Genomic DNA, 27,994 nt, shown 5'->3' on the forward strand with positions numbered 1-27,994 from the left:
TCTCCAATATCCTTCTTCCAGTTTCATCTTTCAACAAAATCCCCTGCTACCTACTTGTTTTGCCCCCAAATGCTTGCAGGTTTCTGAATTGCCATGCCCTTCCCTCCTTCTCTACCCGGTTCTGCACTGATCGCTCAGCAATGCCCCTTGCACCCATGACCACTGCTCATCTTTAGAGGCTACTCCTCTATTCCCTTCCCAGTGATGAATCATTTTCACTTTCAGATCTTTGAAGTCTGTTAATATTTTCCCTTTGTTCTTGTTCTTCTTAAATCAAAATTTCTCTCTGAAAGAATACATCCCAAGAACACACACTGCTGCATTTGCTCAACTGTCCAGTGGAAGAGGTTTGCCTTTCCCGCTGTCTTGGAGGGGAGTGACCGGAACTCCAAGGCCAAAGCCCTCTGGGCTGGGGGAGGGGGAGAAGGCGGATCTTGAAGGAACTGTCAAGAAAAGGCAGGCAAGCCGTGCATCCCTCAGTCTGCCCACGTCCCTCTCTTCATAGTTGAGGAAACCCAGGTCGGTGTAGAGCGACACTCGGAAGACCAGAGTGACACTGCGTGGTGACCAAACACGTTAGCGCCCTTTACCCCTCAGGCAGATTTTTCTGGTCCTCCTAATTGAGGAGTCCCGCCACACAACGACTCCTTCCCTCCTCTAATGCCGCAGGATGCCCAAAACATCGAGGACAAGCAGAGAGCACTGCAAATTCGCGGAAAAATGATGGCTAGAAGGGGCGGAGCATGCGCAGTGACGAAGCCGTCCCTGACGCCTCCACGCCCACAGCCCAGCCCACGCATGCGCAGGCACAGACTTCCAGTCCACAGACAACCAGTCCCGGCCGCGCCCCCCTCGGCGAGGGTCAGAGGCCACAGGGCGGGCAGCAGTGACGTGCGCGGAAGCGCTCTGTGCGCTCTCGGAACCGAGCAGGCGGCGCCAGCGGCGGCGGTTGCTTCTTCTGTCGGGCGCTCTGACGATAAGGGCCCTGGATCGCTCGGAGGTGCTGACCTCCTGCCATCGCAGGTTGCCCCATGAGTCGGGGGACCATGCCCCAGCCTGGAGCATGGCCAGGCGCAAGCGGTGCGGAGAAGCTGGTGCGGGAGGCGGGGGCCGCGCCCCCCGGCCCCGCCAGAGTCGTGGTGTTGAGCCAGGCGGAGCAGTGAGTTGCGGAGCGCTGCGGGGGTGGCGTGGGGCCCCGGGTTCAGTTCCCTCTGGAAGCCTGGGCGCGGGGTGGACTAGGGAGTAGCCGGCAGAGGATCCTTTGTACCCTTGATTCTAAGCAAGCTAGTTGGGGACAGAGAGGAGTTTAAAGACACTTGTGACCAGGGTCCGAGTACTGATGTTTTTCGGGAAGGTCTCTCTCACAATTATGGTTACCTAGTGCCTCTTCCTCCCTGTTTTGGCTATCTCCATACCTCTAAAGCCCAAGAAAGCTCCGGCTGCTTGGGAAACAAAACCTCGAAGAGTATTATAACTAACACCCAGTGGATTTTCCCTTCAACCGAGTAGGAAAATTCAGCCACGCAGCACGTGTGTTCTGGGGAGGCAAGTCGTCGCTTGATGATGGTCCCACCTGTTGGATAGATTTTGGACGGAGTCTGACCCAAATCTGTTTGGCTTGTTAACGACTTCACCAGATACCCCGTCTCCCTCTTTATTGTTAAATACGGAAGGCCGTGCTGTGCCGGTTAGCCAGTTCCTTGCAGAACTGTGAAGAAGGCGGCATAAAGGCATAAATCGGAAGCCTTTATAGTTTCTGCAAGGGGGTGGGTGTGGAAGCAGAACATAAACTTGAAGGCTGAAACTTTTTCTACACTTTCCAAGTTCTAGGCCCATACAAATACCTTTGAGTTGCAAAATTGAGGAAAGCATTCAGATAACCAGTTTGACAGATAGATTAATTGGCTGGAAAATTGAATTGTAAGGTGCACTTAAATGTGCTTTTTTTTTTAGCTTTGCATTTCCTTAAAAGGGGCCCATTGCAGGCCTGCTATGCAGAAAGTGTATTATAACTCTTCTTTGCATGCTGCTTTACTGTGGGCTATGACATTCTCATTTATTGAGCACCATACCCTTTGGGATGTCATGGTCCATGCTTAAATGGCCACTGGGAAGTATTTAGAGCAGGGTATCTCAAACTCCGGCCCCCAGGAGTGAGGCAGGTAACTTGAGTAAAGCTAGACAGGCGTTCCTGGAAAGCAGCGCCCACCTCTGTTCAGGTTAGGTCTGCTAAGTTTCAGATTGCGGTGGCAGACTTTTCTGTATTTAAAGAAATCCAGCTACCCTGACTGTTGTGTGGACTGCCCTGATTTTTTCAACAGTAGCATTTTATTTTACTCAGTGGAAACCACTGAGCAGGCTCATGTGTGAGCTGATGTGACCTGTGGCTCCAGTTTTGCTCCCCAAGTTGGAGACATACCTCAGACTCCAGCTGGTAAAGTAGGCTGAGCCCCTTCTGCCTCTGCCCCTCCCCCCTCACAGCCCCTACCCCACTAACTGCTACTGCTTCACTTTTGTCCCTACCTGAGGGCCCTGGCCCTTGGATGGTGCTGCTCAGCCTCCACCTGAACAGTTCCATGTAGCGTGATGCAGAAACTATGACATCAGAATTACATTTCTCAAAGTATGCAGTTATTCGGCAGCTTCTCCTGCTGGATGTGGTTCCCTGAGTCGGAGTACCTGGGGAAATGGGTCATGTTGCGGAAGAAGCACTTCTCCCTGATGAAAAGGTTTTGTGGCCTCTTCTGTCTGCTGTCAGTAGGATTATGGACTTAGTGATGAAAGGAATCTAAAAAAAACAGCCTAGATGTGTCATTTTACACATTATGACACCAAGTTGTGGATGGATAGGTCCAGTTTGATCAGGGAGACACAGGGAGGAGGTTCAGGGCCAAGTTCCCTGGTGTCTGGGTAGGAATCTCCTCTCCTCTTTTTCTGGCTTCCTCAGCAGTGCAGGCAGAGGGATGTGATTTGTGACAGTGAACTTAAGATTTTTCTTTTCTGGAATAGATGTTTCAGTTTGCGGTTTATTTAGGGCTTAATTTCCTTTTTCCCTGCTCTCATTGTCTTTGATGACCTCATTCTCCTTTAACTCTCATAAGAGCATAAGAGAGGGCAGGGAAGGGAGGTGAAGATTACTTCAGGTGTCAACAAATTCTGAACCTCTCTTCTTGTATTTTGAATCTTCTTGCCTGTTATGTAGGCAGCAAGACACTCTCTTTGCTCTGTGATCTTTTCTTAAGGGCTGGAGAAACTGCTTCCTGTATCATGTAAACTGCTTATTTTATACTTTGCAGTATAATGTGTGCACATCAATTCTTACATGATGAAATATGCGGCCTAATAGTTGGGTATAGATTTAAATAAATAGTGTAATACCTGAATTACAACCTAAAGTAATTTTTAACATGTGTTTTTCTGTCATTGGAGCCAAGTCTGTTCTTCTCACTCAAAGAATTGGGTTTGGCCTGCACAGGAATTGAGTAAAATTTTCACACCTGAATGTATGAAATACCATAAACTTCAGATGGGATACCCTGAAGTCATTTTTAATGCATTCAAAAGACAGTAATTATTAACATAAACCATAGCCCAACTTGGTAGCCATTAATCATATGGGCTGTGATTCTTTGGAGATGAATCACATCTCCAAAGAATCACAGTGTGGTGATGGGTATGGGAAGGGATGGACCATTTCCCAGGCAGTACTGTAACACACGGATTCCTCCAGACTAGTGATTTTCAACCAGTGTGCTGCAAGAATTCTTATAACATTCAATACCTGCCCTGGCCAGGTGATTCAGTTGGTTGGAGCATCGTCCTGTGCACCACAATGTTGTGGGTTTGATTCCCAATCAGGGCACATACCTAGGTTGGGGGTTTGATCCCCCATTGGGGTACATGCAGGAGGCAGCCAATCTGCATTTCTGTCTCTCTCTCCCCCTCCCTCTCCCCTTCCCTCTCCCTAAAATCAGTAATAAAAAATATTCTTGGGTGAAGATTAAAAACAGCAACAAAGACCACAAAAAACATGCAATAACTGACCATTTAGTCAAGGGTACTGACTTCTTTCCCCTTTGATTACCCAATAAAAAAATGACAACAGCCAACACAACAATAGCCATCCCGTGTGAATGAATCAAAATTATACCTATTTTTTTGTCAGATTAGCAAATGTATTTTTTGGTGTGCCATGGCATTTTAGTAATTCGGTTGCATGTACTATGAGGTGAAACAGGTTGAATATCTCTGCTGTGGACTAAGCTCACTGTATTTAGCAAGGGAGAGAAATGACTTAATAACCACGTGGATGAGCTACTTTCTAAATCTTCCCTCTATCTGTCTCCCCTCTCCTTCCTTCCTTTCTTTACTCCTTACCTCATGTGAGAGTTGTGGTTGATCGGCATCCCCCCGACAGCCCTGAGGATGGCTCACAAGGTAACTTAGTGTTTAAAGATACCTTAGATCTGGCCAGATTCAATTGAACTTTTTTTGAAGCTTCCTCATTGCTTGTATCAGCAGGTCTCTTATACTTTATCTCCATTCCTCATTTGAAACCTATGCTATATCCACTTCTTGCTCTTAGCTAAGCTAATCCATACTATAGTCCCTGCTGACCAAGATGGTCTTAAAACATCGTTGGTGGTCAGGCCAGACGTGCTTAGGAAATTGAGAAGTGAGACGGCTCCATGGCCTTTCTCTGTCTGCCTGATACTGGGCCAGGGCTTGAGTCTGGGGTCCATAGGCTGACCGTGGGTTGGCGGGTGGGGGCATATCTGAAATTCAAGGCAAAATTCTGTGTGTATTTATATTTTTCTGGGCCGAGCTTCTGATGAAAGCTGTGGATTCGCAAAAGGTCTGTGAACAACAAATTGTTAAACCGTTGTTCCTGGTTGTTGCTAAATACACTATTGTGCCAATGTGTTGTTCTACCCTCCTCACACTTCAGGAGCTCCTAGGATCTATAGTTGATGGAGTAACAGCTACTCCCTCCCACTATTTCCCCCGCCTAGATGTAGAGCCTGCTTCCAGGTTCAGAGCCTGCTTCCAGGTTCAGAGCCTGGGTGTCTCTGAGAGTCAAACCTCATTGTTGAGGGTTCTGGGTTGTCCCCAGATACCTTTGGAAGTCACATGGAATAGCATGAGCCAGTCGTGGAAAGTCCAGTTTCAGGAGGGAGGTGGAATTTTGGCCTGGGTGCCGGTACTTTCCTGCATTTGATGTGTTGTTCAACCGTCTTAAGAACCGGTAAGCGGTGTGGAAAGGCTGGGTTGAGTGGTCTTCGCTCTTCCTGTGTGGTAAGGTGCATCAGTGTCACAGTGGTTGACACGTCTCACCACCACTGCCTGGGCCATTAGTTTCCTAGGACAGGGCCAAGTTAAGCATGAACTGCAGTGTTCAAGTCCAGAGAGCTGAACAAAGTCATACTCAGTTTGATTTTTTTAGACAAGTGAGGGGAAGTTGGTGCAACTTGGTTCATAATGGTGTGTGATTAGAATGCTGGCTGGAATGGGAGTAAAAAGGAGAAAACTGTACTTGAACAATGATTAAAATAAAATAAAACAAAACAAAACAAAAACAAAACAAAAAAAGAATGCTGTCTTGTTAGCTTTGCAGCATTGACTTCTTTCGTATGACATCTTTACTTGTATCAAATTGAAAAATTGGCTTCATAGAAATATCTTCTGCTTCAGTGAGCTCTGTGTTTTTAGCTTAGCTTTTGTTCTTAGGAATAGTGTAATTTTGTCTATATGTAGTAAGCTTTTTTAAATTAAGTTTTCAAAATTCCACTGTTATGCAGGTCTTTGAACAGAGCAAGAGGAAGGTTGTAATTTAGAACGCAGCATTGCCCTGGCCGAGTAGCTCAGTTGATTAGAGCATTGTCCCAATATGCCACGGTTGCAGGTTCAGTCCCTGGTCAGGGCACATACAAGAAGCAACCAGTGAGCCCTGGCTGGTGTGGCTCAGTGCTGGCCTGTGAACCAAAGGGTCGCTGGTTCTATTCCCAGTCAGGGCACATGCTGGGGTTGTGGACCAGGTCCCCAATAGGGGGTCCGTGAGAGGCAACCACACATTGATGTTTCTCTTCCTTTCTTTCTCCCTCCCTTCCCCTCTCTAAAAATAAATAAATAAATAAAACCTGTTAAAAAAAGAAGCAGCCAATGGATTCATAAATAAATGGAACAACAAATCAGTGTCTCTCTCTCTCAAAAGCAATAAACATATCCTCAGGTGATGGTTTAAAAAAAGAAATGTTAAAACAAAAGTTTATTGACTGAAGTATTTTCTGAAGTAAAATTAATTTTTCTTGTTCTCATACATCTCTCTTTAGTTGATTGTTCTTATGTTGGATGACTATCTCATTTTTCTCTAAACTTTTCTTTTTTCACCATATTGATTGAGCTTTATTGTTAAAACTTATTTTCTCCCCAAAGAAGTACAACTTTAGGATAATTTTTTAGGTGGACTTTAAAGGCCATAGTACAATTTTTGGGGGTGGCCTTGGAAGTTAGCAAACATTTTGTGCACACGGTCTGAAAGAAATCTAGTTGTGGCTAAAGTAATTTGAATATACTCTGGGACCCATTCATCAATTTCTGTTTTGCTTCTTTTGTATATCACGAAACACTGCTTTTTAAATTTCCAATAACCTCACTTTCTGTTTCTGTCTTCCCTTTGATTTCTTTCCGTTCCTCTCCTGTTGGCCTTTGTGGGAATTCGTGCCTGTGGCTGTACTGAGAAATGTTTGTTCAGAGAACTTCGTCTGGGCACTGGTGTTGAGATTGCACTTTGATTATTTTGTAGATTGAAAAGGAAGAGGACGAAGTAGAGCCAAATGTGCATGCAGTATAGCCACAGAATCCGCTTGCGATAGAATGTTTGACATATAATAGGTTCCTCCTCTTTTAGAAGTAAGAACTGGGAAAGGAATCATGCAGATCAGCAATTTTCAACTGGTGTGCCACAAGAATTTTAAAACATGCAATACCTGACTATTTAGACAGGGGCACTGACCTCTTTCCCCTTAGATTGTGAAATAAATTTAAAAAAAATGCCATCAGCCGACACAAAAGTAGCTGTCTGGTGTGAATGGATCAAAATTTATACCTATATTTTTGTCAGATCGGCAAACATATTTTTTGCTGTTCCACAGAATTTTAGTCATTAGTTCATGTGTGCCAGGAGATGGAAAAGGCTTTAAAATCGCTGATGTAGACCACACAGAATGTAGATCTTGTCCAGTCGTCTCGTTTTGAAGGTGAGAAGACGGAGGCCACGGTTAGGGAAGCACTGGCCCGAAGTTGTGCTTCTGGTAGTGCTTCAGAAGTGACTCACTCGAATGTCTGTCTTATAGGGTCAGAATTTCTCTCATATTTGACAAAACTATCAAGGTAGCTGAAAGATGTCATTAAGTTAGTGAATGGAGAACCAACACATTTAGTCACTTTTTATTTTAGGTGTTTGATGTATAGTCTCTGCGAATCTGGTTTCTGTTTGCCTTGAACTCTGGCACAGGCTTCATGGGTGACATCACACCTTTTACTTGAAATCTGACTGGAGCCAGAGTACATGGAAAGTACCTTTTCCCTAATATGACCCCTCAACCCCAGAATATTAAAAAGATAGGCGCACACACACCCTTACCTCTGTTTTAGAGAAAAAAGAGGGATGAGAATGGTCATTGAGCAAATTGTTTATTAATACTTTGCACCAGTGGGTATAGTATGAGAATTCATAGGAAGAGCTAACTTTTGAGTGCTAACTTTTACATGGATCTCCTTACAACAATCTTTTGAGGAGGGTTCCCTTCCAGTGGTTAAATGTAGGCTGAGAGGTGTAGTTACCTTAGTTCCATGCTCATACACACAGCTAATAAGGGCTGGTGTGAGGAGTGGTTAAACCCTGACTTCCTAACTTGGGGTCGCCACTCCAGCAGTGGCAGTCCACAGCAGGGTCACCAGGTGGTTCGTGTCCTGCTGTGTGATGCCCTGTGCCCATTGGGCAGAGGGAATAGGCAGAGCCAACCACAGGCATGAAAGCTCAAGGTTGAGAAACCTGGGACTGGTGCGGGTGTGTGTAGGGAAGCCAGGGAATACTGGCTAGGCTGGTGGGTGAGGTCCAGATTTTAGCCTTTCCTGCTTTGGGAGTCATTGAAGGTTTCAGTGGGGTGGGGAGAGGCAGGGATGTTAGATTTGCCACCTCTCTTAGTGCCCCTACCTTATCTCTCTTTCTCCCTCTCACCCCTTCCTCTTTTCCCCCAGCTGTACGAGGCCATAGACAAGGAACGGGGTGGGGGTCAGGGGAGCTAAGGGAATTGGGGATGGGAGTGTTTCAGTTGCTCACTGAATTCCTTATTATCTATTGATCCTGTTAACTCCTTCCTGTGTTCCATTGTGCCTGGAGCGTCCCGTCTTGTGTGAGGATGGGGACGTGCTGTCATCGGGACGGAGTGTAAGGAATTGAGGACTTGCTAACTCCTTGGGTTTACATCAGCCAGTTTCCTTGTTTTCAGCTCTGGGTGTCTCTGTACCTTCTGAGGTACTTAGCACCTCCACTTCCTGAGCCTTTCTGGGGATCTGCAGGGTTCGCTGGTTTTGCCTTCTGCGGATGCCCTTCCATAGGCAGCGAGGCTTCCTGGTCCTCCAGCACTGACTTACTGCTCCTTGGTCCAGTTTTGGACTTGTGCATGTCTTGTGGCTTCAGCAAAGATAGTGGTTCTGTTTCCCATCATTGTCACGTGGTGTGTGTTGAGGGGAGAGAAGGCATCCTAAAAACCAGAAGTCCCCAAAACCAGAAGCAAGAACACTTCATGCTTGTCTAGCTCCACCCAGTGGAGTTTTCTCCCTTCCGGTACTGAGTAGGTTCTTGTAAGTTCACTGAGTGAGACGAGAGACCCTTTGGGAGCTGCTGTGTGAGTACCGACCGAGTCCGTGGTAATGGTAGCAGTAGAAGTATGTGGGACAGTAGGGACATAGACAAGGGACATAGACAGTAGGGACATGCTCCACAGACATCCAGTGGCTGCTTGAATATGGGGGTCACAGAGGAGGAGCCTTGGGAGGTTTTTTTAGCTTTGGGGGCTTAATAATTGATGTTTGCCTATGGTTGTTTTTAGAGTAGCTATTGTTAAATTTGCTTGTGACATTAAAGTGGGCCATTGGCCTGCATTCTTATAGAATACTTTTAATAGCACTATATCTATTCTTGGAACTTGATAGAATTGTGACACTGCTTCATTGATAAGACACATGCTGAGATGCTTTCATATACAAACGAGGCACAAGTAGCCCAGGGCCAGGCGAGTCGAGTGATGGAAAAGGTCTTGTTTATTTCCACTCTGAAGTGGAATGACAGGAACGTGAGCATCTAAGATGAAAGACCCATATTTGATCAGGTTGTCATTATGTCATATGAAAAAATTAAACTTTAACTGTCTTGTCAATTTTTAAGCACCTGCACTTGGTGATAAGAGGGAAAATGTCAGCGCAACAAATTTTTGAAATGTCTCATTTGGTGTAATTTCAGTGAGGAGGACATATATCGCTCTGATGATGAAATAAAAAAGGAGAAAGAATTACCTATACATGAAAGAGGGTTACCAGGTACGTTTGGAATTGTTTTATTTATAGAATTCTTACTGTTTGTGATAGAAAATGCTGTTAAATTGGTATATCCAGTGTCATAAAATATTAAGATGTACTTCCCGGGAGACATGCATATGGTCTTACCTGCAATGATTATTCATTTTGCTAAAGTCTGTTTGGTGAATGCTGTTTCCTGAGGTTTTTATCATTTTAATAAAGCATTAATATTTTCCCTGTGTTCTTTACACTCACGTCGTTTTCACATCTGTGCACATTTGTTCAATCTCTCGACACCACCCTCTCTCAGTTTTTGATTGCTGTACACTCTTGGAGGGAGGGTCTGGATTTGCAGTGCACCGTTCATCGAGTAGGAGGACTTGCTGAGAAACGTGTCTTTGCATCACATGGCCACATGAATTTGATGGACTTGTAAGGAAGAGTGGTCGTGGGATCGGTAGCATTGGTTCTGTCATCATTTCACGATTTCATGTCCATGTTTCTGCTCAGTCACGCCAGCTCCTCCCACCCAACCAGTCAGCGCCACTAGGGTGAGGCATTCCATCCTGGCCTCCTCCACTGTCTGCACGGCTTGGCAGGGCTGTGTGAAGTGTCTCCTGGCTTCTCCAGCTAGCCTTGTGGAGAATGCTTCAGTTAGTGATGCAGCACAGATGATGCACAAGTGCCATTTTCTCTCTTTTTACCTGTGTAATCTGTGTGTTCTACTGGTTCATTTTGAGAACTAGCTTCTGTTTACTTTTTGCAGGGGTGTACAACCTTTTGGCATCTCTGGGCTATATTGGAAGAAGAGTTGTCTTTGGCCACACATTAAATACACAAACACTAACGAAAACTGATGGGCAAACAAAAGGTTTCAAGCAAATTTACTATTTTGTGTGGGGCTGCATTCATAGTCATCCTGGGCTGCGTGCGCCCCATGGGCCACGGGTTGGACACCCTTGCATGGTTAACAAGTATTACCCCTGCAGGGTAAAAAAGTATTATCGTATGTGTAATAAGGAAGAAACAATACAAAGTGGGATTTTGTTGGTAATTTCCAAGTCGTCTTCAATGAGGCATTGGTGGTCCTCACTGGTGGCCACGGGAAGGCTCTTTGCAGTGGTCGGTCAGGTGCGTCCCTGCACTACATGGCTCTGGTCCTCCGTGAAACGGCAGAGGACCCAAGGATGCTTGGCTTCCATTGCCGCAGTTGCACAAAACTCAGTTCTGCTGCAGAGTCCTCACTAGTCATGCTCCTGAGCGGGAAATCTGCTTGGCTGCGCTGTGTTCCTGCTACATTCGCAGAGACCTCTCGCTTTCTTTTTCGCTCTGAAGGCTCTACGGCGGTTCCTCTCTGTCCACTAGTATAGCCCCCTGCAGGTGATTCAGTTTTTCAGTGGGCCTCGTCACTTCCCGTAGTAGTCTGAGATAAAGTGGACCCATTTATATTCCTTCTTGCATCTTGGCCCTTCGGGTTCATTTATTGCCATCCTGACATAACATCCTTTGGGAAAGCCTCTGTGTGGGTGTGAGGGGAAGAAGCTCTGTTTGTCTGCAAATTTCTTTATTTCACTTTCTTGAATAACTCCAGATGAGTAGTTGTTTCTCTAATCTTTTTAAAGATTTATTGCATTGTCTTCTGGTTTCTGTTATAGTAAAAACACTGCAATCAGACTAATCCTTGGTAGATAATCTGTCTTTTCCCTCTTTTTTTCTCGTTGTCTTGGGATTTTCTTCTTGATATCTTGAAGTATGTATTTTTTTTAAACATTACATGTGATTTTTTTCTGTTTGCATCCCTGGGTACCTAGTTTTCAATTTGGGAAAATTCTCAGTCATTATCTTTGTGAATATTGCCTTTTCCCAGTTCTCTGTATTTACTCCTACGCCCAAGATTACTGTATCCAAGCAAAGGTATCATTTAGAGTGGAAGGGCAGATAAAGTGCTTCCCAGATAAGGTCAAGTTAAAGGAGTTCATCATCACCAAACCCTTATTATATGAAATGTTAAAGGGACTTATCTAAGAAATTGAAGAAGATCAAAAACTATGAACAGGAAAATGACAACAAACTCACAACTCTCAACAACTGAACCTAAAAAAAAGAAAAACAATGAAAACAACTAAGCAAACATCTGGAACAGGAGCAGAATCAGAGAAGTGGACATCACATGGAGGGTTTTCAGTGGGGGTGGGGAAGAATGGGACGAAGAAGGTACAGGGAATAAGACGCATAATTGGTAGACATTAAATAGATGGGGAGTGGTTAAGAATGATACAAGAAACAGAGAATTCAAAGAACTTATATGTACATCCCATGGATGTGAACTAAGGGGGAGGAATGCTCAAGGGAGGGCGGAGGGGGAATCGGGGGAAAAATTGGGAAAACTGTAATAGCATAATCAATAAAATATACTTTAAAAAATACTGACTAATGAGTGTGTAAACCAATAGAACAACTGTATTTAAAATGAGAAAAAAAAATGGAACTCTAATTAGATGCTTGTGAGCCCTCATTCTGTCATCCGAGGTTCCCAGTGACACGTGCTTTCGTATGTATATTTTATGATGTAGCCTCTGTTGCATTCTGGACAGCTTATTCAGATCTGTTTGCTCTTTCTTTCTGTTTTGGAAACGTCCTGTTTTTTTTTCACCCAAAATTTGCCTAGTCATTTTTGATAGTTTATTTTTCTATGCTAATGTTTTTTATTTTATTTTTGTTTATTTCTTTAATCATTTTAAACATGCTTTTCTAGGTCTGCTAATTCCATTTTCTGAAAATCCTGGTAGGTCTTTTTATGCCAATTGTTATAATATTTTTTTGCTTATTTCTTGCTTCTTCAAAGTTTGAATTATAAGCTCAGCTCTTGTGTATCTGTATGGAGTTTGTGCGCCTTGGCTTGAGTGCAAGAGAATTTGGCCTTGTTTCTGCCAGGCACCCAGAGGTCACCCTCCCTTGGGCCACTTGCTGTGAATATCTACACTCGTGTTTCCAGGGTCTTGTGGCTAGTCTGAATTCACGCCTGTCCCTGTGTGAGAGCCAGCCGGTGGGTAAGAACTCTCAGGGGAGATTTCCTCTCCCTGACCTCGGAGCCCAGGTCAAGACAAAGTTTTCCTAAGTTCTCTCTTTGTTAGTGAAAAGGTTTTTTTCACCTTCTCCAGGAGTCAGCATGTTATGGCTCCCTAACCAAATTGATGTGCCCCCTGGTTTTGTAAACAAAGTTTTATTGGGTCTTCCTAGTTTACAGATTGTCCAGGGTAGCTTTTGGGCATGATAAAGTTGAGTATTTGTGACAGAAACTTCATGGACCCCAAAGCCTACGTTATTTTCTGTCTGGCTCATTATAAAAAAGGTTTGCAATTCTTGCCCTTTCCCCCCAGTTTTACCTGGTCTTTCAGTTTATTGTCGAGCCTCAGCTTTCTGGAGGGGCTCGTCTTCCACATCCCATCTTTCACGGGTTTCATCCTTATCTTTGTCACCACATGGTGGTTAAGAACCAGACCTTTTGTTTACTTTGTCTCCTGGTTACCACTCTGTTTTTCAGCCCTGTCCCCCTTTTTCCCATTAGAAATGTTCTTCCCTGATAGAGTCTATGTAGTTGCAATTAAACAAAGAAAGGAGCTGTGTACACTCCAAGCTGCTCCTGTGCCTCCCACCCATGGCCTAGAGGATGGCGTGCAGTGGCTGTTGGAGCCCCCTTCTCAAAAAAGAGCAGTGGAATGGGAATGAAAGTGCCATTCGGTGCCAGCAGCTATGCAGGGTGTACCCCATCTCCTCCCCCTCTCACCTCACGCATCTGGCTCAGCACAGGATTGTGGCCTATGGCTGCCTTCTGGGCAGGTGAGGCCCCCTGCCTCCTCCCTCAGTCCCGAGGTGGTGGGCCTGCCACCCCTGTCCAGGGGCCAGGTCTTGTCCTGGCATGTGCGGGAATGAGGGCTGCAATCGAGCAGAGTGGGAAGGCTGGACTTTCTTCCCAGGAGGCCCCTCCTGCACAGGAAGCATGGGCCCCCTGGTGGGACATGGCCCAGTAAATGTCCTCGATTCTGGATATTAGTGGTTCCTCGTGGTTTTGGGGGAGGTGAGTGGAAGGGCAGATACAAGGCAACCCTTCTGTCTACTAAGTAGACACTCAAAAAATGTTCCTTGAATTTCAGTAATGATCCGTCTTTATTTGAAGATTGGCCGTGCAGCAGTGGAATTTGTGGTCTCTGTATAATGAGTGGTTCAGGGATCTGGTTCACTTCTAAGCCAATCCTGACTTAATGCCACAGATAAATCTGCATTTTCTGTATATGTAGTATTTCCCCCTTTACACACAAGGTTTATTTTCCTTATCAAGGAATTCACCATGAGACTTTTAAAAAGTAGGCAGCTCTTAATATTTAACATCAAACAAATTGATTCACCTGGGCTGCAAGAAGGGCGTAGGGGCTCCTCGATTGTGCTGCTCCATCACTCATCCCAGCACCCATCACCCCGGCTTGTGAGCGCCTGGTTCCTTCTTCTTCAGTGGTCTTCAGACCCGTTCCGGACAGAACCTGGGTCTTACTGCCTTCGTATTCCTTGCTCAGTGCTTGACGTGTGTTAACACTCAGTAAATATTTGTTGAATTGAGCTGAATATAATATTGTTATTTTATGTACCATTTCTTCTGGAGTAGATATGTTGTAAGGTACTTCTATGTTTATATCCTGATTTCTTTGCTAACATTTACTTCAGTAATTTAAAAAGGAAGTCAAGATATGCCTGAGAATGCACTTCCCTTTCTTCCTAAACCACACACATAGACATGCCGGTACGTGTGTATCTGCATGTGCATAGGCCACAGAATCAGACCCCAAGCAACAAGGAAAGTCCAAAGGCCATTCTCCCACTGTATCATTTATCTGATCATAGTCTGTGTTTTTAATTTTGGGGAGGTGTTTGAGAGTCAGGTGAGATCTGTGGTTCAGCTAACGTTGAAAGCCCCATTACTAATAATTTGTAGTTTTGGGGGATCAGGACAGGTTATGAATTAATAAAAACAAGTATATGTTTTGTTACAGAAGTGTTAACTCTTTGTAGAATGGGTGGGAAAAACTAATTACAAGTCATTAAATGTATTATAGCTCAGACTGTTGCATGTTTAATTGATCAAAACAGTATTCATGGACACCTGTGTCCGACCAGTCGCAGGTGCTGAGGACACAGACAGGAAGCAAAACAAGCCCCTGCCCTCTAGAAGCTCATGTTTTACCATGTCCATGTGTGGGTGTGGGTGTGGAGGCAAGGCTAGGCAGGGGGATACCGAAAAAGAAATATTTTGGATTTCAATCAATGCCAAGAAGAGAACAAAACAGTGTAAAAGGAATATAGCATGAAGGTGTGTGATATTATGATAGAAGGGTGTCAGAGGTGAGCAGCGGACACCTGCATGCAGTGTGGGAGCAGGTACTGGGGAAGAGCTAGGTGTGTTGGAGGAGGCTACAGGTGGACCAGGAGTTGGCAGCGCGGGGAGTGGTGGGAGCTGAGGCCAGAGAGGCAGTGAGGGGCCAGGCCCGGGGCCGCTGTAGGCAGTAAGGACATCAGTTCCGCTCCAGCTGAGATGGGAGGCTCTGGGAGTGCTTGGAACCCAGAAGTGGTAGGTATCGTCCAACCTAGGTTACAAGCATCAGTCCGGCTGCCATGTAGAGATCAGGGAGACCCGCTGGGGGGCTCATCTGTAGTTACCTAGGAGTGAGGGATAGTGGTCCGGACCAGGTGGTGGTAGGCAGTAGTGGGATCCCGGATTTTTTTGGAATGAAGTGAGAGAAAAGTAATTCCCACGTAGAGCAGTACCATTGTTCTGATTATGCTTTGTTTCACTCTTTCCTCCTCTCCCCTTTTGTTTGACTCTCTCGCAGAACCTAGATTAAGTGTAGCTCCCGAAGTGGATATCATGGACTACTGCAAGAAAGAGTGGAGGGGAAATACGCAAAATGCTACATGTATGAAAAAGGTATGATGCCTAGATGCATGTATTTCAGGTCTGTCAGTCCATCATAGGTAACTATTCAGTGTATCCTTTTATATTTTTAGATGTTAATTATGAAACTGTTAATTATACTCTGTAAATACTGGTGTTCTGAATTTAGAGATGAGGAAACAGATTCCAAAGATAGGGGACTTTTTTCGGGTCATGGTATTAAAATAGAATCAGCATCCGTTTTTCAGTGGCATGATTTCCTTGAAAACCACAGAAATGACTGTGCTCTTTAGAGTCGGGCCAGCCATGCCCGTGGGGTCATGTGGGAGTGCCCTTCTGGCCTAGTGAGGTAAGATTTCCTGTCCCTACTGTCCCCCCCGGGTTTGGTTTCATGCCCTCCAGTGGGGGCCTGGTCCATCCCACCCAGGGATCTGGAGCTCCTGCCTTCATTTAGGGCAGCCCAGGAGCTGCCCTCTCCCAATGCCATCACACAGATCGGTGACCCTAAGGGAGTCTCCAAGGCTGTGGGACATTCGGGAGTCCCTTGATGTGGTCCTGTTGTAACTGGGTTGGGTCATTGCTCAGGTCAGACCCCTTGACTCACTCCCACTGCTCAGCTTAGCTAAGCAGCACACCGTCTTGGTGGCCCTTGAATGCCCCCTGAATCCTGTGTTCCTTAGTAGTGTGAACCATGCAAAATTGCTACGTTTTGACTTTTCTGAGCTGCAAAAATGATAGTTTCGCCCTGGCCGGGTGCTTCAGCTGGTTGGAGCATCATCCAGTACACCAGTGGTTGTGAGCTCAAGCCCCAGTTAGGGCATAATACCTGGTATGGGGGTTCAATCCCTGATTGGGGCACATATGGGAGGCAACTGATTGATGTTTCTCACATCAATATTTCTCTCCACTCTCCTTCCTCTCTCTCTGAAATCAGTAATTTAAAAAAAATGACAATTTCAATCTAACACTTCCACCACCTCTTGTAAACTGTGTCATATCCTTTGTTCATTTTCTCTTGGGTTTATTTACATTATGAATTCGAATGCACAGATATTGATATATCATCTTTGATGGAAATGTTCTAATATGTTTTTTGTTTATAACTGTACTGTTTAGGATTTTAAATATTTGAATACATGTGTTCCTTTCCTCGGCTTGTTTTTGTAGACAGCAGCGCACCTCTTCCAGCAGGCCCCTGTGCTGCCCAGGCCTGCCCGGAAAGGGGCTGATCTTTCTCAGAGTGTGGCTGCCACTTTTCAAGCTCTGAGAGCAAATGGCAGCTCTGCTCGCTGCCGGTCTGGACTGTCAGCTCTTCGCGTCTTAGTCCCTTGTTAGAGAACTCAGTCGTGAAACACCAGGGGCCCTCAGATCCTGCCAGAGGTTAAGTACATTTAGACTTGTGAGGCCATCTGCTAAATATGGGTGTCAGCCATGTGTAGATTTTCTACCAACCTCCATCCCGGTATCAAACTGGACAACCAGTAGACCAGGTGTCTAAGCTGTACAGGCACACCTCCTTTTACTGTGCTTTGCTTTATTGCATTTTTTGCAAATCGAAGTGTTGTGGCAACCCTGCATCTAGCCAGTGTATCAATGCCATGATTCCAGCAGGCTCAGATGATGGTTAGCATTTTTTTTAGCAATAAAATGTTGTTTTATTCTGTTTAAAAAATTTTTAACTTTCAGTTATAGCTTAATTCATTATTGCTTTGTATTGGTTTCAGGTGTACAGCATAGAGGTTAGATAATCATACACTTTACACAGTGTTTCTCATATCTCCTGTGCCCAGCTGTCATCATACACAATTATTATAATATCATTCACTATATTCCCTCTGCTATACTTTACCTCCCCATGACTGTTTTGTAAGCTACCAATTTGTGGGGTTTTTTTTAAAAAAATTATGTACATTGCTTTTTAGACAGTATGCTATATAGCACATTTAATAGACTATGGAATAGTGTAAAGATTTATATGCTCTGGAAAACCAAAATATTCCTGTGACTGGCTTTTTGAGAACTCACGTTATTGTGGTGGTCTGGGACTGAACCTGCACTGCCTCTGAGGTGTGCCTGCATTTTCTCATCTCCCCACGAAAGCTCTCGCTGACTTACAATTTTATTGTAGGACCTCAGTCTCTTTAAAGGATCTCTTCCCACAACGGGCACCTAAAGCTCCACAGCTGAAGATGACTCCTAAGTTCCCAGATATCCCAATTTTGGGACACATGCTGAAATTACTCCTCCATCATTTTATTTCAAGAGAAAGATTGGGCCCTGTGGTTGGACTTTTCAGTGACCAAAGTGCCAAAGGCACATCAGTTAGAGAAACGTCACAGCAGGACCTATGGCAGTCATTAGAGCATCTCAGGGCCTGACACAGCTTGGATCTCAGTTCTTTCTTCCGTCCTTGTTTTTGTCTCTTTTTGTTTTGGATATTCTTTTGGAGGTGTGTATAAATCCAAATTTAGTTTTAAAAGTTTGCTTCACTTCTGAAATAGCATGAGTAATTTATGCATTTGGAGAGGTGCAGTTGCTGTTGACCTAGCCATCAGTGAGTTTTCAGGGTAACTGGGGGTCCCCCACAGGGAAGAGATGCTCGTTAGCAGACATGAGTCAGCTTGTCAGACCATATCTGTTACAGTGAGTGCACCACTCCATAAAAATGGGACTCTCAAAAGTTTATTGTTACAAAGAAGTACTTTCATATCTACTGAGGACATTGTCCTGTGGCTTGAACCTTGAAGACAACTGCTACTGAGGGTCCAGTCCACAGGTTGACAGTGTGCAGGGTGAGAGTGGCGCTTCTCCCTCTGGGTAAGTGCAGGCAGGAAGCAGTGCAGGCAGGAAGCAGGCAAGAAGAGCAGGACAAGTGGAAGGATGGACAGGATGGAAGCAAGCTACTTGGGGGAGGCAGTGAAGTTGACTCTGATGTCTGAGCAGTGTCCAGCCAGAGAAGTCAGGTCATCAGGGTGCCTGAGGACCAGGTCGCTAGGATTTTATGGTGTCCTTTTTGGGAGTATGCTTCAAAATGTTCCAGCTGGATGGCTATTTCTGAGTGATGAGTCTGTTACTGAACATTTTCATTTCCTCCTTTCACCTCCAGACTGAACAAGAGTGACAGTTAAATCCACTTTTTAAAAAAGGTCTAACAGAATTATCCAGATATCTCCTAGCATGCAGGCTTTAAAATTTTAATTAATTTATTCAGAGAGAGATTGATTTGTTGTTCTACTTATTTATGCATTCATTGGTTGCTTCATGTACATATGCCCCGACCTGGGGTTGGATCTGCAGCCTTGGCATATTGGGGCAACACTCTCACCAACTAAGCTACCTACCTGGCCAGGGCGTATGTAGACTTTACAATGTGCCATGGAAATTTGGGGGGGGTGGTGTTTATGGAGATACACATTTAATACATCTCTCCTTTTCTGTCTCTTCATTAAGGTTTAGGGTCAATTTAAACACTGATTAAACCCTACAGAATGTCGATCAATACCTAAGTATTGTGACAGTTGCTCAGAAAGGGACGTGTAACTCCAGCTTTGGGAGTGGTTGGTGTTTCGATAATACTTGGTGTATTACTTTGTATGTTCTAGTGTGTTGCATCTGTTAATGTACACCAATATTTTGTACAGTATTAGCATCTGTTAATGTCTTTTGATTAATAAAGAAGGAATTAGAATGTCTTACACAAGGGACTCAGCCAGTCTTGTTTCCAGTCTTTCAGGGAACGGGGCATGTTTTTCCACAGGAATAAAACTCCCCCTGAAGTCTATAACAACCATTCTGAAGTCTTTGATGCTTTCACCCAGGGCTACGAAGAGGTATCTCAGAAGTTCACCTCCATCAGGCAAGTCCGCGGAGATAATTACTGTGCGCTGAGGGCCACGCTGTTCCAGGCCATGAGCCAGCCGGCAGCGCCGCCCTCCTGGCTGCAGGCTCCGGAGCTCACGCTGGTACGCTGCCACTGCAGGTTTGAGTCCACAATGTTTCCCATCGTTTTTGTGAGAAAGACTTCCCTTTTCTGCCCATGCGCTGTGATAGCCCTCTCTGCTGAATGATGTCAGCGTGTGGGTTCGTTTGGTTTTGTGTGGTTGTGGTGATTTTGCATAGTAGAGTGACCAAAAATAGTATTTCCCAGAAGAGAAAAATGATAAAATTCATTTGAACAATTGAGCTGTGAATTAGCAGGTGTTTAGAGTTTATAAAAAGCACTTAGGAGCAGTTTGACTTCAGGGTATCTGCATGAATGGGCTGGTGTATTATACAATATACACCCATTTATCAGACCCATGTATATTGAGTCTGCTGGGGTTTTAGGGTGCAGCTTTCTGTAATCCTAGCACTAGTCCAAGAAACCAGTGCCCTCTGCATAGTGTTAGGAGAATTTGCTTAGCAGGTGGTTGAACAGTAGCCTAGAAGAGGGAAGGTTGATGTCACTCTGGGGAAGGCTTCCTGGGGAGGTGAAGGTCAGGGGCTTTCAGCAGGGGCCGTGTCCCGTGCTAGGCCTTCTCCAGTGCTTTAAATTGGCATGTGGTAGTGATTCCCAAGGAAGTCATGTATTATTGTGTCAAATGTCCATGACCCACTTCAGATGAGGTCACATAATAGGTTAGATGATAGAATATCCCCAAAGGGTTTGGATTGAGCGGAACTGACTATATGACATTAATTGGAAGAAAATCAAAAGTCTGTGCCCATATATATATATATATATATATACATAAAGATTTTATTATTTTTAGAGGAGAAGGGAGAGGGGAAAGAGGGAGAGAAACATCAATATGTGGCTGCCTCTCATGTGCCCCACACTGGGGACCTGGCCTGCAATCCAGGCATGTGCCCTGACTGGGATTCGAACTAGCGACCCTTTGCTTTGCAGGCCAGCACTGAATTCACTGAACCACACAAGCCAGGGTGTTTATATTTTTTTTAAAGGAAAAACAAAACCGAAAGTGCTGGCTGTGGGAGATCCGCACTACCAGCAACTTGTGAGGGGGCAAAAACAGGGATCAGCATCTTAATTGATTGCAGTCCCCATGTGAGCCCACCTGATGCGATGGTCGGCAGTGGATAGGGAAGCTCTGTTTTAAAAGGGGCACTTCTGAAATACAGTGACAGCCCTGCCTTGAACTGGGCTGGTCAGCTCCCCTCTCAAGGAGCAAGTGCAGCTCTGTGCCTGCATCCTCGGGACAGATGGGAGTATGACCAAGATGATTCATCTCCCTTGGGAACAGCCAGAGGAGCTGGGGTGTTTGAAGTTTAAGGAAGCTAGAATAAGGAGGACTTTTGGAGAAAACTGGCGGCCAGCTAAGCTAATTAGAGGTCTCTTAGGTGAATGAGGGATCACACACCCTCAAAGTGCAAAACCAGGACAAGTGGGTGGAAGATACTACCTGTCCATCCTTTGATTATCCATTTTATCAGCCCGTATGCAATCAGCACACCTGTGTAAAGCTGTGTAGTTAGATCTTTGGGGTCTCCGGAGTAATTCAGTTGAATGCTGTGCCTGTTTTTTAGATACCTGCACAGTGTCCTGTGATGCTCAGAGGGGCTTCTGGGCTTCCCTTTTCTCGATTCCCAGCTCACAGCTGTGTAGCCGGGAATTTTCTGCTCACGTGCACTTCCCTGTGCCCGGCTGTGATTTCAGCTGGCTACCACTTGAGGGCATTTTAGGTTCTGGCGATAAATCTGAAAACCTAATTGAAGGTTTGCAGCAGAGCTGTCCACATGCTGGTGAAATGCAGGACAGTGTGGGCACGGAGCTGGGTGGCTCTCGAGAGGGTGGTCATTTGTCATCATGATAAGCCCCTCCCCCCTTAGTGAGTGAGCGTGGGTCAGCTTCACTGTGGTAACCTGAAGAGGAATTCACATCCCTCTTGTGGTTTTGTTTTTTGCGGACCTGAAACCGCCTTCGTTTTACATGATTGCTTTAGATTAAGAAGGTAAAACTGGAACTGCTGTTTATAAAAGGTCTTCAGGGTCTTGGATTCCAGAAGAACTGAACATATGGTCTCGTTTAAAACTATTTATAACTGTTCAACAACCTCGTGCTCCTCCTAGGATAGTGTAAGAATTATTCTTTAATGATCTTTTGACTTGGAATGTAAACTTTTTTTCCCTTTCTAAATTTTATAGCAGTGACAGGACATGCCTGTTCCCAACCTAATTATATGAGTTTTTTCCGTGGACACACCCAGGGCTGCTGGGAGAGTCTGAGTCCCATGCTGTCACCCGTCGAGTTGTGTCCCAGCTTGCCTTTCAGACTCCACATTCCACTGACGATTAGGGGAAAGGAACAGATGCTCCAGGAAAAGAAAGGGAAGCAGGCAAAGTACGGGTTCCACTGTTGCTTCTTCAGTGAGCTGGGCCATCACAGCTCCCTAAACCCCCACTTCTTGTTCTTGGCTGTATTTTTTTTTAAATCTTACTGTATTGATTAAGCATTTGAACTAGATAATTGTTTCATTGAATGTTAAAACTTTGAGTATGTGTGTTAATATCAAAATTAGGTTTTATTTTCCTAATCAGGAAGGGAGCAGGTTTATGCTTTATCCTGGACCATGTGACATGCCCAGCAGTGCCTTCCAGAGTCAGGCACTGGGGGGTACTGGGCAGGCTGCCAGTGAGCCAAGGGGCTTCTGTGTAGACGCTCCTTCAGGGACTCGCACCAGGTGCTGTGTAGCGCTCCTGGCTGCTGTTGCCGGGCGGGGTGGGTTGTGCCCTTGTATCTCAACCCAAACCACCATTTCACTCCAGCAGTCCTCCCAGGGTGGGACTTTCTGAGCGCCTGCCTTCCAGCTTTAGGGGATCCGTTCTAAACCCACAGGACAGATTTGCAGGGATCAGTCCTGTAAATGAAGGTAGGTTTGGAGGCTTCATGGTTTCTTATGGCTTGGACTGTGCAATGAACTTTATGGAAGCTTAACATTTTTTCTCTCTCTGTTTCTCGATACTCCAGTTACCGGAAAAACTCGTAAGCAAATACAGCTGGATCAAGCAGTGGAAACTTGGACTGAAATTTGAGGGGAAGAACGAGGACCTGGTTGATAAAATTAAGGAGTCCCTCACTCTGCTGAGGAAGAAGGTTTGGAACATGTACCCTCCTTCCCCTGAGAAGCGCGCCGCTCCCGCTCCTAATCGCCCCAGCAGACCCCTCCTTAGTCCTCACCGAGGGGATTACCAAACACTCTTGGCTTGTTTCTAAGCAAAATAGTTTTGGCTGAACACAAACTCTTCTGGTGAGGTCTTTGGTAAAACTGAGAAATATCAAAATCGTGTATTCTTGGAGGAAATGCTATGTTTAATGAATTGTTTAACTTTCTTAAAAGGAAGCCATAACAAATGTAGTCTTTGTGGTAAGTCATACTGGCAAGTTTCAGGGATACATTTGGTCCGTGTTTCTTACAGTAACATCAGCGATGGGAATTCATGCCACCACCCCCCTTAGACTTTCAGCTCCGTGAAAGGCTGCCTAGACCCGAGCCTGACACATAGTAGGCATTCAGGAATACCTTGCCGATGAATGAACTGAGGACCCTGCCTTCCTGGAACCTAGTCTGTACTTACAAAGTGCTGACTGGAAAATGCATGTCAAAGGAACGCTAGCAAGGGAGGAGTGGGAGGAAGAGGAGGACACGGGGAGTCTGTTGTTCTTGCCCGTTGAGCAGAGCGCGGCAGTTGTGGGGGCTGGAGCCCGTGCCACCCACTCCCGGGTCCGGGGCGGTCGAGGGCAGCGCCCTGGCCCCGTGGGGGTGAGAGAGCGGGAAGGCTCTTCAGCTCAGCAGCACTGGTGACGGTTTCCTTTTTCTCTCTCTTACGTTCTCAGGAAATTGTCTGCTGTCACTACATCCTCATTTTGGGGAACGTTGAAGTGATTTCAATTTAAAATAACACGAAAGTTATTCGTTAACAGTCTGAGCCAGCATTACTAACACTTCCTGTGGACCAGGCCGTGCACTAAATGCCCTGTGTGTTTACTTCTCACAACGGCCCGAGTGCTACCGCCGTGGTTACACGTGGGACAGCGCGGGCCCAGCGGTCGGCTCTCCCAGCCTGACTCCGACTTAGGGCCTTCCTCTTGACTGGCAACTGGATCGACTTCTGGAAAAGTGTGAGGCGTTCCAGCTGTCCACCCAAATATTGGGGAGCCCTGTGCCTCCAGCCATTGCCATGAGATTCACTCTTAATGTACAATTTTAATGGTGTTTCACAGGAGTAGTAGTTACTGGTGATTCATAAGGACTGGTTTTACGTCAGCATCTTTTATTCTCATTTACTTAAAAGTACGTGTATTTATGGGGTTTTATTGTGCATGGAAGGAGTTTGCCTATTTTAGCTGAATACCTAGCATTGCTCTGTTCTCAGTCAGGAGTCAATAAGAACTTCCTGAATGGATTTATTCATTTGAAACTCATGTATATTTTTAAGAGGTTGTAAGGTTAAGTTTATAAACTAGTATTCGGGAGACCCCATAATCTTCCTTGCCCATCTTCAGGGTTGGCTTGCGATGTCGGGGTCACTGCACCAGGGAGCCCCTCACAGAGCGGGGTAATCCCGGCTGTCCTTCACACCTTCACACCCCGGCCCCACACACGTGCACGTGCGCTCTTCCATGAGTGTTTCTGATTGACTGGCTCGGCCTCACTGCCTGGAATGTTAGGGATTCAAAATTGTCATTCCCGGTCCCAGCGGTTCTGCTCGGCGCATTGTGCTTGTGTCTCACATCAGTGGGGCGAGAGCTGAAGGAGGAGTTTGTGTGGTCTGAAGAGTGGTGCCTTTGTGTGAGCCCGAACTTGAACGTTGTGAGCATGGGTCCGTGACCCATGCTTGCCTACTTTTGAAAATGATTTTGTGCTAGTAGTATGGAAGTATACCAGGGACTTTTGGAACAAACATGTAATTATTCTGTAACTTTTTTATTGCAGTGGGTGGGCCTGGCTGAACTGAGAACTGCCGAAGCAAGGCAGACGGCTTGTGATGAACTGTTCACAAACGAAGAGGAAGAATATAGCCTTTATGAAGCTGTAAAATTTCTAATGCTAAACAGAGCCATTGAACTCTATGATGATAAAGAGAAGGGAAAGGAAGTGCCATTTTTCTCTGTGCTTCTGTTTGCTCGGGACACATCAAATGACCCTGGACAGCTACTGAGGAACCATCTAAACCAGGTGGGACACACTGGTGGCCTTGAACAGGTGAGTTATACCTTTCGGAGTGTATTAGTCCAAAACATCAGCTTTAACTATCAAACATTATCTCACAGTTTTTTGGGGTCAGCAACTCAGAAACAGCCTAGTTGGGTGGTTCTGGCTTGGGGTCTCAGGTGGTTGCAGTTAGCTGAGGCCTCCACCAGGGCTGGAGGACCTATGCCCAGATTGGCTCCCTCACCTGGCTATTGGCGGGAGGCCTCAGTGCCTCCCTGGTGGGTAGTGGTGGTTCCTTGTTCAGTTCGGCTTTCTCTGGACAGGGCTGCTTGAGTGTCCTCACAACACGGCCACTGGCTTCTCTCAGACAGTGATTCAAGAAGGGAGTGAGGAAGAAGCCACATTGCCTTTTGTGATCTAATCCGGGAAGTTACGCACAATCAATCACTTTCACTGTATTACATTTGTTAGCAAGTCACCAACTGACCTCACACTTAAGGGAAGGGCATGAAAAAGAACTGGGGACCTGTTTCAGAACCACCACGGTTATGTCAGCCTGGGCCTGCTTCCGCAGCGCGGTGGATGGGACCGGTGGTTGTGGCTCTGGTAGTCTACACGTACGAGAGCACTCGGAAGAGGCATCTGAAGGGCCTTGTCTCATCTTGGCAGCTGTAGCTGTATGAGCTGGTGTCCTTTAAAATAGAAACGGAGTCACCTTAGCCAGCAGAGCACAGCCTGCTCTCGGACCTTTTACGGAAAAGCTAAGTTCGGAGTTTTACACAGAGACCCAGTGCAGTGCTGTCCCATGAGCCAAAGTGTCTGTCTTCTGTGAGTTCATTACATTGCCCCAGAAGGCTTAGTTTTTGTTTTGTTTTGTTTTTGTTTTTGAATAGCTAACCAGTGAAGTAGCAGTGATGCTGTCCTTCCAAAATGCTACCCTCTGACTTCATGGCCGACTTTTTGGCTTGCCTTTTCCCGGTCTGTAGGGAAGAACAAAGATGATGATCATGTTGGGTCAGGCAGGACCGAAGATAATTATTTTAAAAATTGCCTGTACTTGTAATGTAGGTTACCTGCGTCTTCTGAATGGGTAGTGAACACCTTGCAGTGAAAAACCTGGTAGAGCGTGTTTTGCATATTAGACTGAACTTAGTCCTTCCTGGGTCTCCATGAGGTCTGCTGTCATGGAGAGGCCATTAAAAAAAAAAAAAGAAAAACAGCTTTATTGAGATATGATTTACTTACCATGACGTTTACCCTTTTAAAGTGTGCAACTCAGTGGTGTTTGGTGTGTTTACAGAGTTTTGCTGCCCTCGCAATAGTCTAATTTTAGACCGTTTTGTCACCCCCGAAAGAAGCCTCATGCCCTTGGGCACTCCTCCCCCACTCTCCCTAGTCCTGGGCAGCCGCAGTCTGCTTTCTGTGCCCATGGACTTGCCCGCTATGGGCACTTCATATAAATGCAGCCATATATTATGTGGGTCTTGTGAGTGGTTTCTTTCATAGCTTAATGTTTCCAGGGTCCACGCATGTTACGTCATGGGTCAGTTCTTCATTCCTTTTTGTTGACAAATACTGTTGTGTGGACATTTTACATTTTATTCATCCATTCATCAGTTGATGGGCATTTGGGTTGTTTAGCTATTATGAATAACCCTGCTGTGAACATTCATGCACAAGTTTTTTGTGTGGACATGTTTTCAGTACTCTTGGTATATTCTTAGGAATTGCTGGGTCATATGGTAGTTCTTTGTTTAAAATTTTAAGGAACTGCCAAACTTTTTTATTTTTTAATTTTTTATATAATGTTCATTATATTTTTTTCCATTACCATTTAATCCCCTTATACCCTCCTTCCCAGCAATCACCACACTGTTGTCCATGTCTGTGAGTCCTTTTTCCTTTCAAACTGTTTCTTAAAGCAACTGTATCATTTGTCATTCCTACTAGCAATGTTTCAAAGCCTCATTTCTCCACATCTTTGCCAACGCTGCTTTTTTATTGAGGCAGAGCTCACATAACATACAAGTAACCATTTTAAAGTGTACAGCTCAGGGGCCTCTGGTGCATTTACAATGTTGTATGACTACCACCTGTATCAAGTTCCAGAATATTTCATCACCCCACAAGAAAAGCACACACCTGGGGAGCAGCTGTTCCCATGCACTGTCAGTCTCGCTCCTCCCAGCTGCTCTGGAGGGCATGTGGGGCTCCTCCCTGTGGTGTTGGTTCTGCCCCGATGACTTCTCTCGTGCATGCGGCCCATTTGCGTGTCTTCTTGGGAGAACTGCCTGTTCAGATCCCTTGCCCAGTTTGTAAACTGGCCATTTTTTGGCTTATTGTTGAGTTGCAAGAGCTCTTTATAAATTTTGGTTATAAGTCCCTCATCAGACATGTGATCCATTCTCAGTGACCTGTTTGCTTATAATGACCATACGAAAGAGGATTGGGGCTGGGCCTGTGGAGAGGAAGAAAGGTTGTGGCTTAGTGGTGCTGTGCACTGCCTGGGACACCTGGCATCGAGCAGGTAGTAAATGGCGTCTTTCAGGATGGCTGCCCTGTACTCACCCATTTGCTCTGCTCCCCCAGGTTGAAATGTTCCTTCTCGCCTATGCTGTGCGCCACACCATCCGGGTGTACCGGCTCTCCAAGTACGGCACTGAAGAGTTCATCACAGTCTACCCCACAGACCCACCCAGGGACTGGCCAGTGGTGACCCTGATCACCGAGGACGATCGGCACTACAACATCCCCGTCCGAGTGTGTGAGGAGACGAGTCTGTGAGGGCCTCGCACCCAGACAGTCTGGCCTTGGGGCCACGGTGTGCAGGCAGCTCCTCGGCTCGGGCCTCGGCCTGCTGGTCTCCTGGAGTGACTTATGGGAGCTCTTACGCCCCGTGAACCAAGCTGGCCTGAGGAGTTCTGAAGATTAGCTTTGATAATGAGTTAACTGAGTTTTTCCCTCATTATGAAGCAATATGTTGTCCTGGATGCCTTCAGAGCACATTTGTTGGAAGGTGCATACTGTATCTTTTCCATAAAACAAATACTTTTGTAAAAAGAGACTTATTTTAGAGAGGAATATGTTCTTTATATCTCAAATCAAACTTTCTCTAATAGTCAGCTGGCTTTTGATTTTTTTTTTAAGATAGTAATTTTTTTTTGTTTCGGTGGTAGCGGGTCTCTGTGGCAATCTTGCTACACAGTCTGCTTACTCGGTCTGATTCTGGGACAGGGTCTTTTAATGGCACAGGCTGAACATCCTCTGCTAGTCCCATCAAGCCGTGGTTTGGATTTACATACCAATTAAATCAATTCTA

At 45.5% G+C, this 27,994-nt stretch overlaps 1 protein-coding gene across 1 annotated transcript; it reads left to right on the forward strand.

The window, feature by feature from the left end:
- The first annotated feature begins 898 nt into the window (after nucleotides 1-898).
- OTULIN (OTU deubiquitinase with linear linkage specificity) lies at nucleotides 899-27,735 on the forward strand. The gene is made up of 7 exons (XM_045848040.1): nucleotides 899-1,159; nucleotides 9,524-9,600; nucleotides 15,462-15,556; nucleotides 19,342-19,485; nucleotides 22,491-22,616; nucleotides 24,457-24,726; nucleotides 27,265-27,735. The coding sequence occupies exons 1-7, from the start codon at nucleotides 1,032-1,034 to the stop codon at nucleotides 27,457-27,459; spliced, it is 1,035 nt and encodes a 344-aa protein (XP_045703996.1). The 5' UTR covers nucleotides 899-1,031; the 3' UTR covers nucleotides 27,460-27,735.
- The last annotated feature ends 259 nt before the right edge of the window (nucleotides 27,736-27,994 follow it).

Source organism: Phyllostomus hastatus, unplaced genomic scaffold (assembly GCF_019186645.2).
Source record: "Phyllostomus hastatus isolate PE091 unplaced genomic scaffold, TTU_PhHast_1.1 phas_contig_58, whole genome shotgun sequence".
NCBI classification, from domain to species: domain Eukaryota; kingdom Metazoa; phylum Chordata; class Mammalia; order Chiroptera; family Phyllostomidae; genus Phyllostomus; species Phyllostomus hastatus.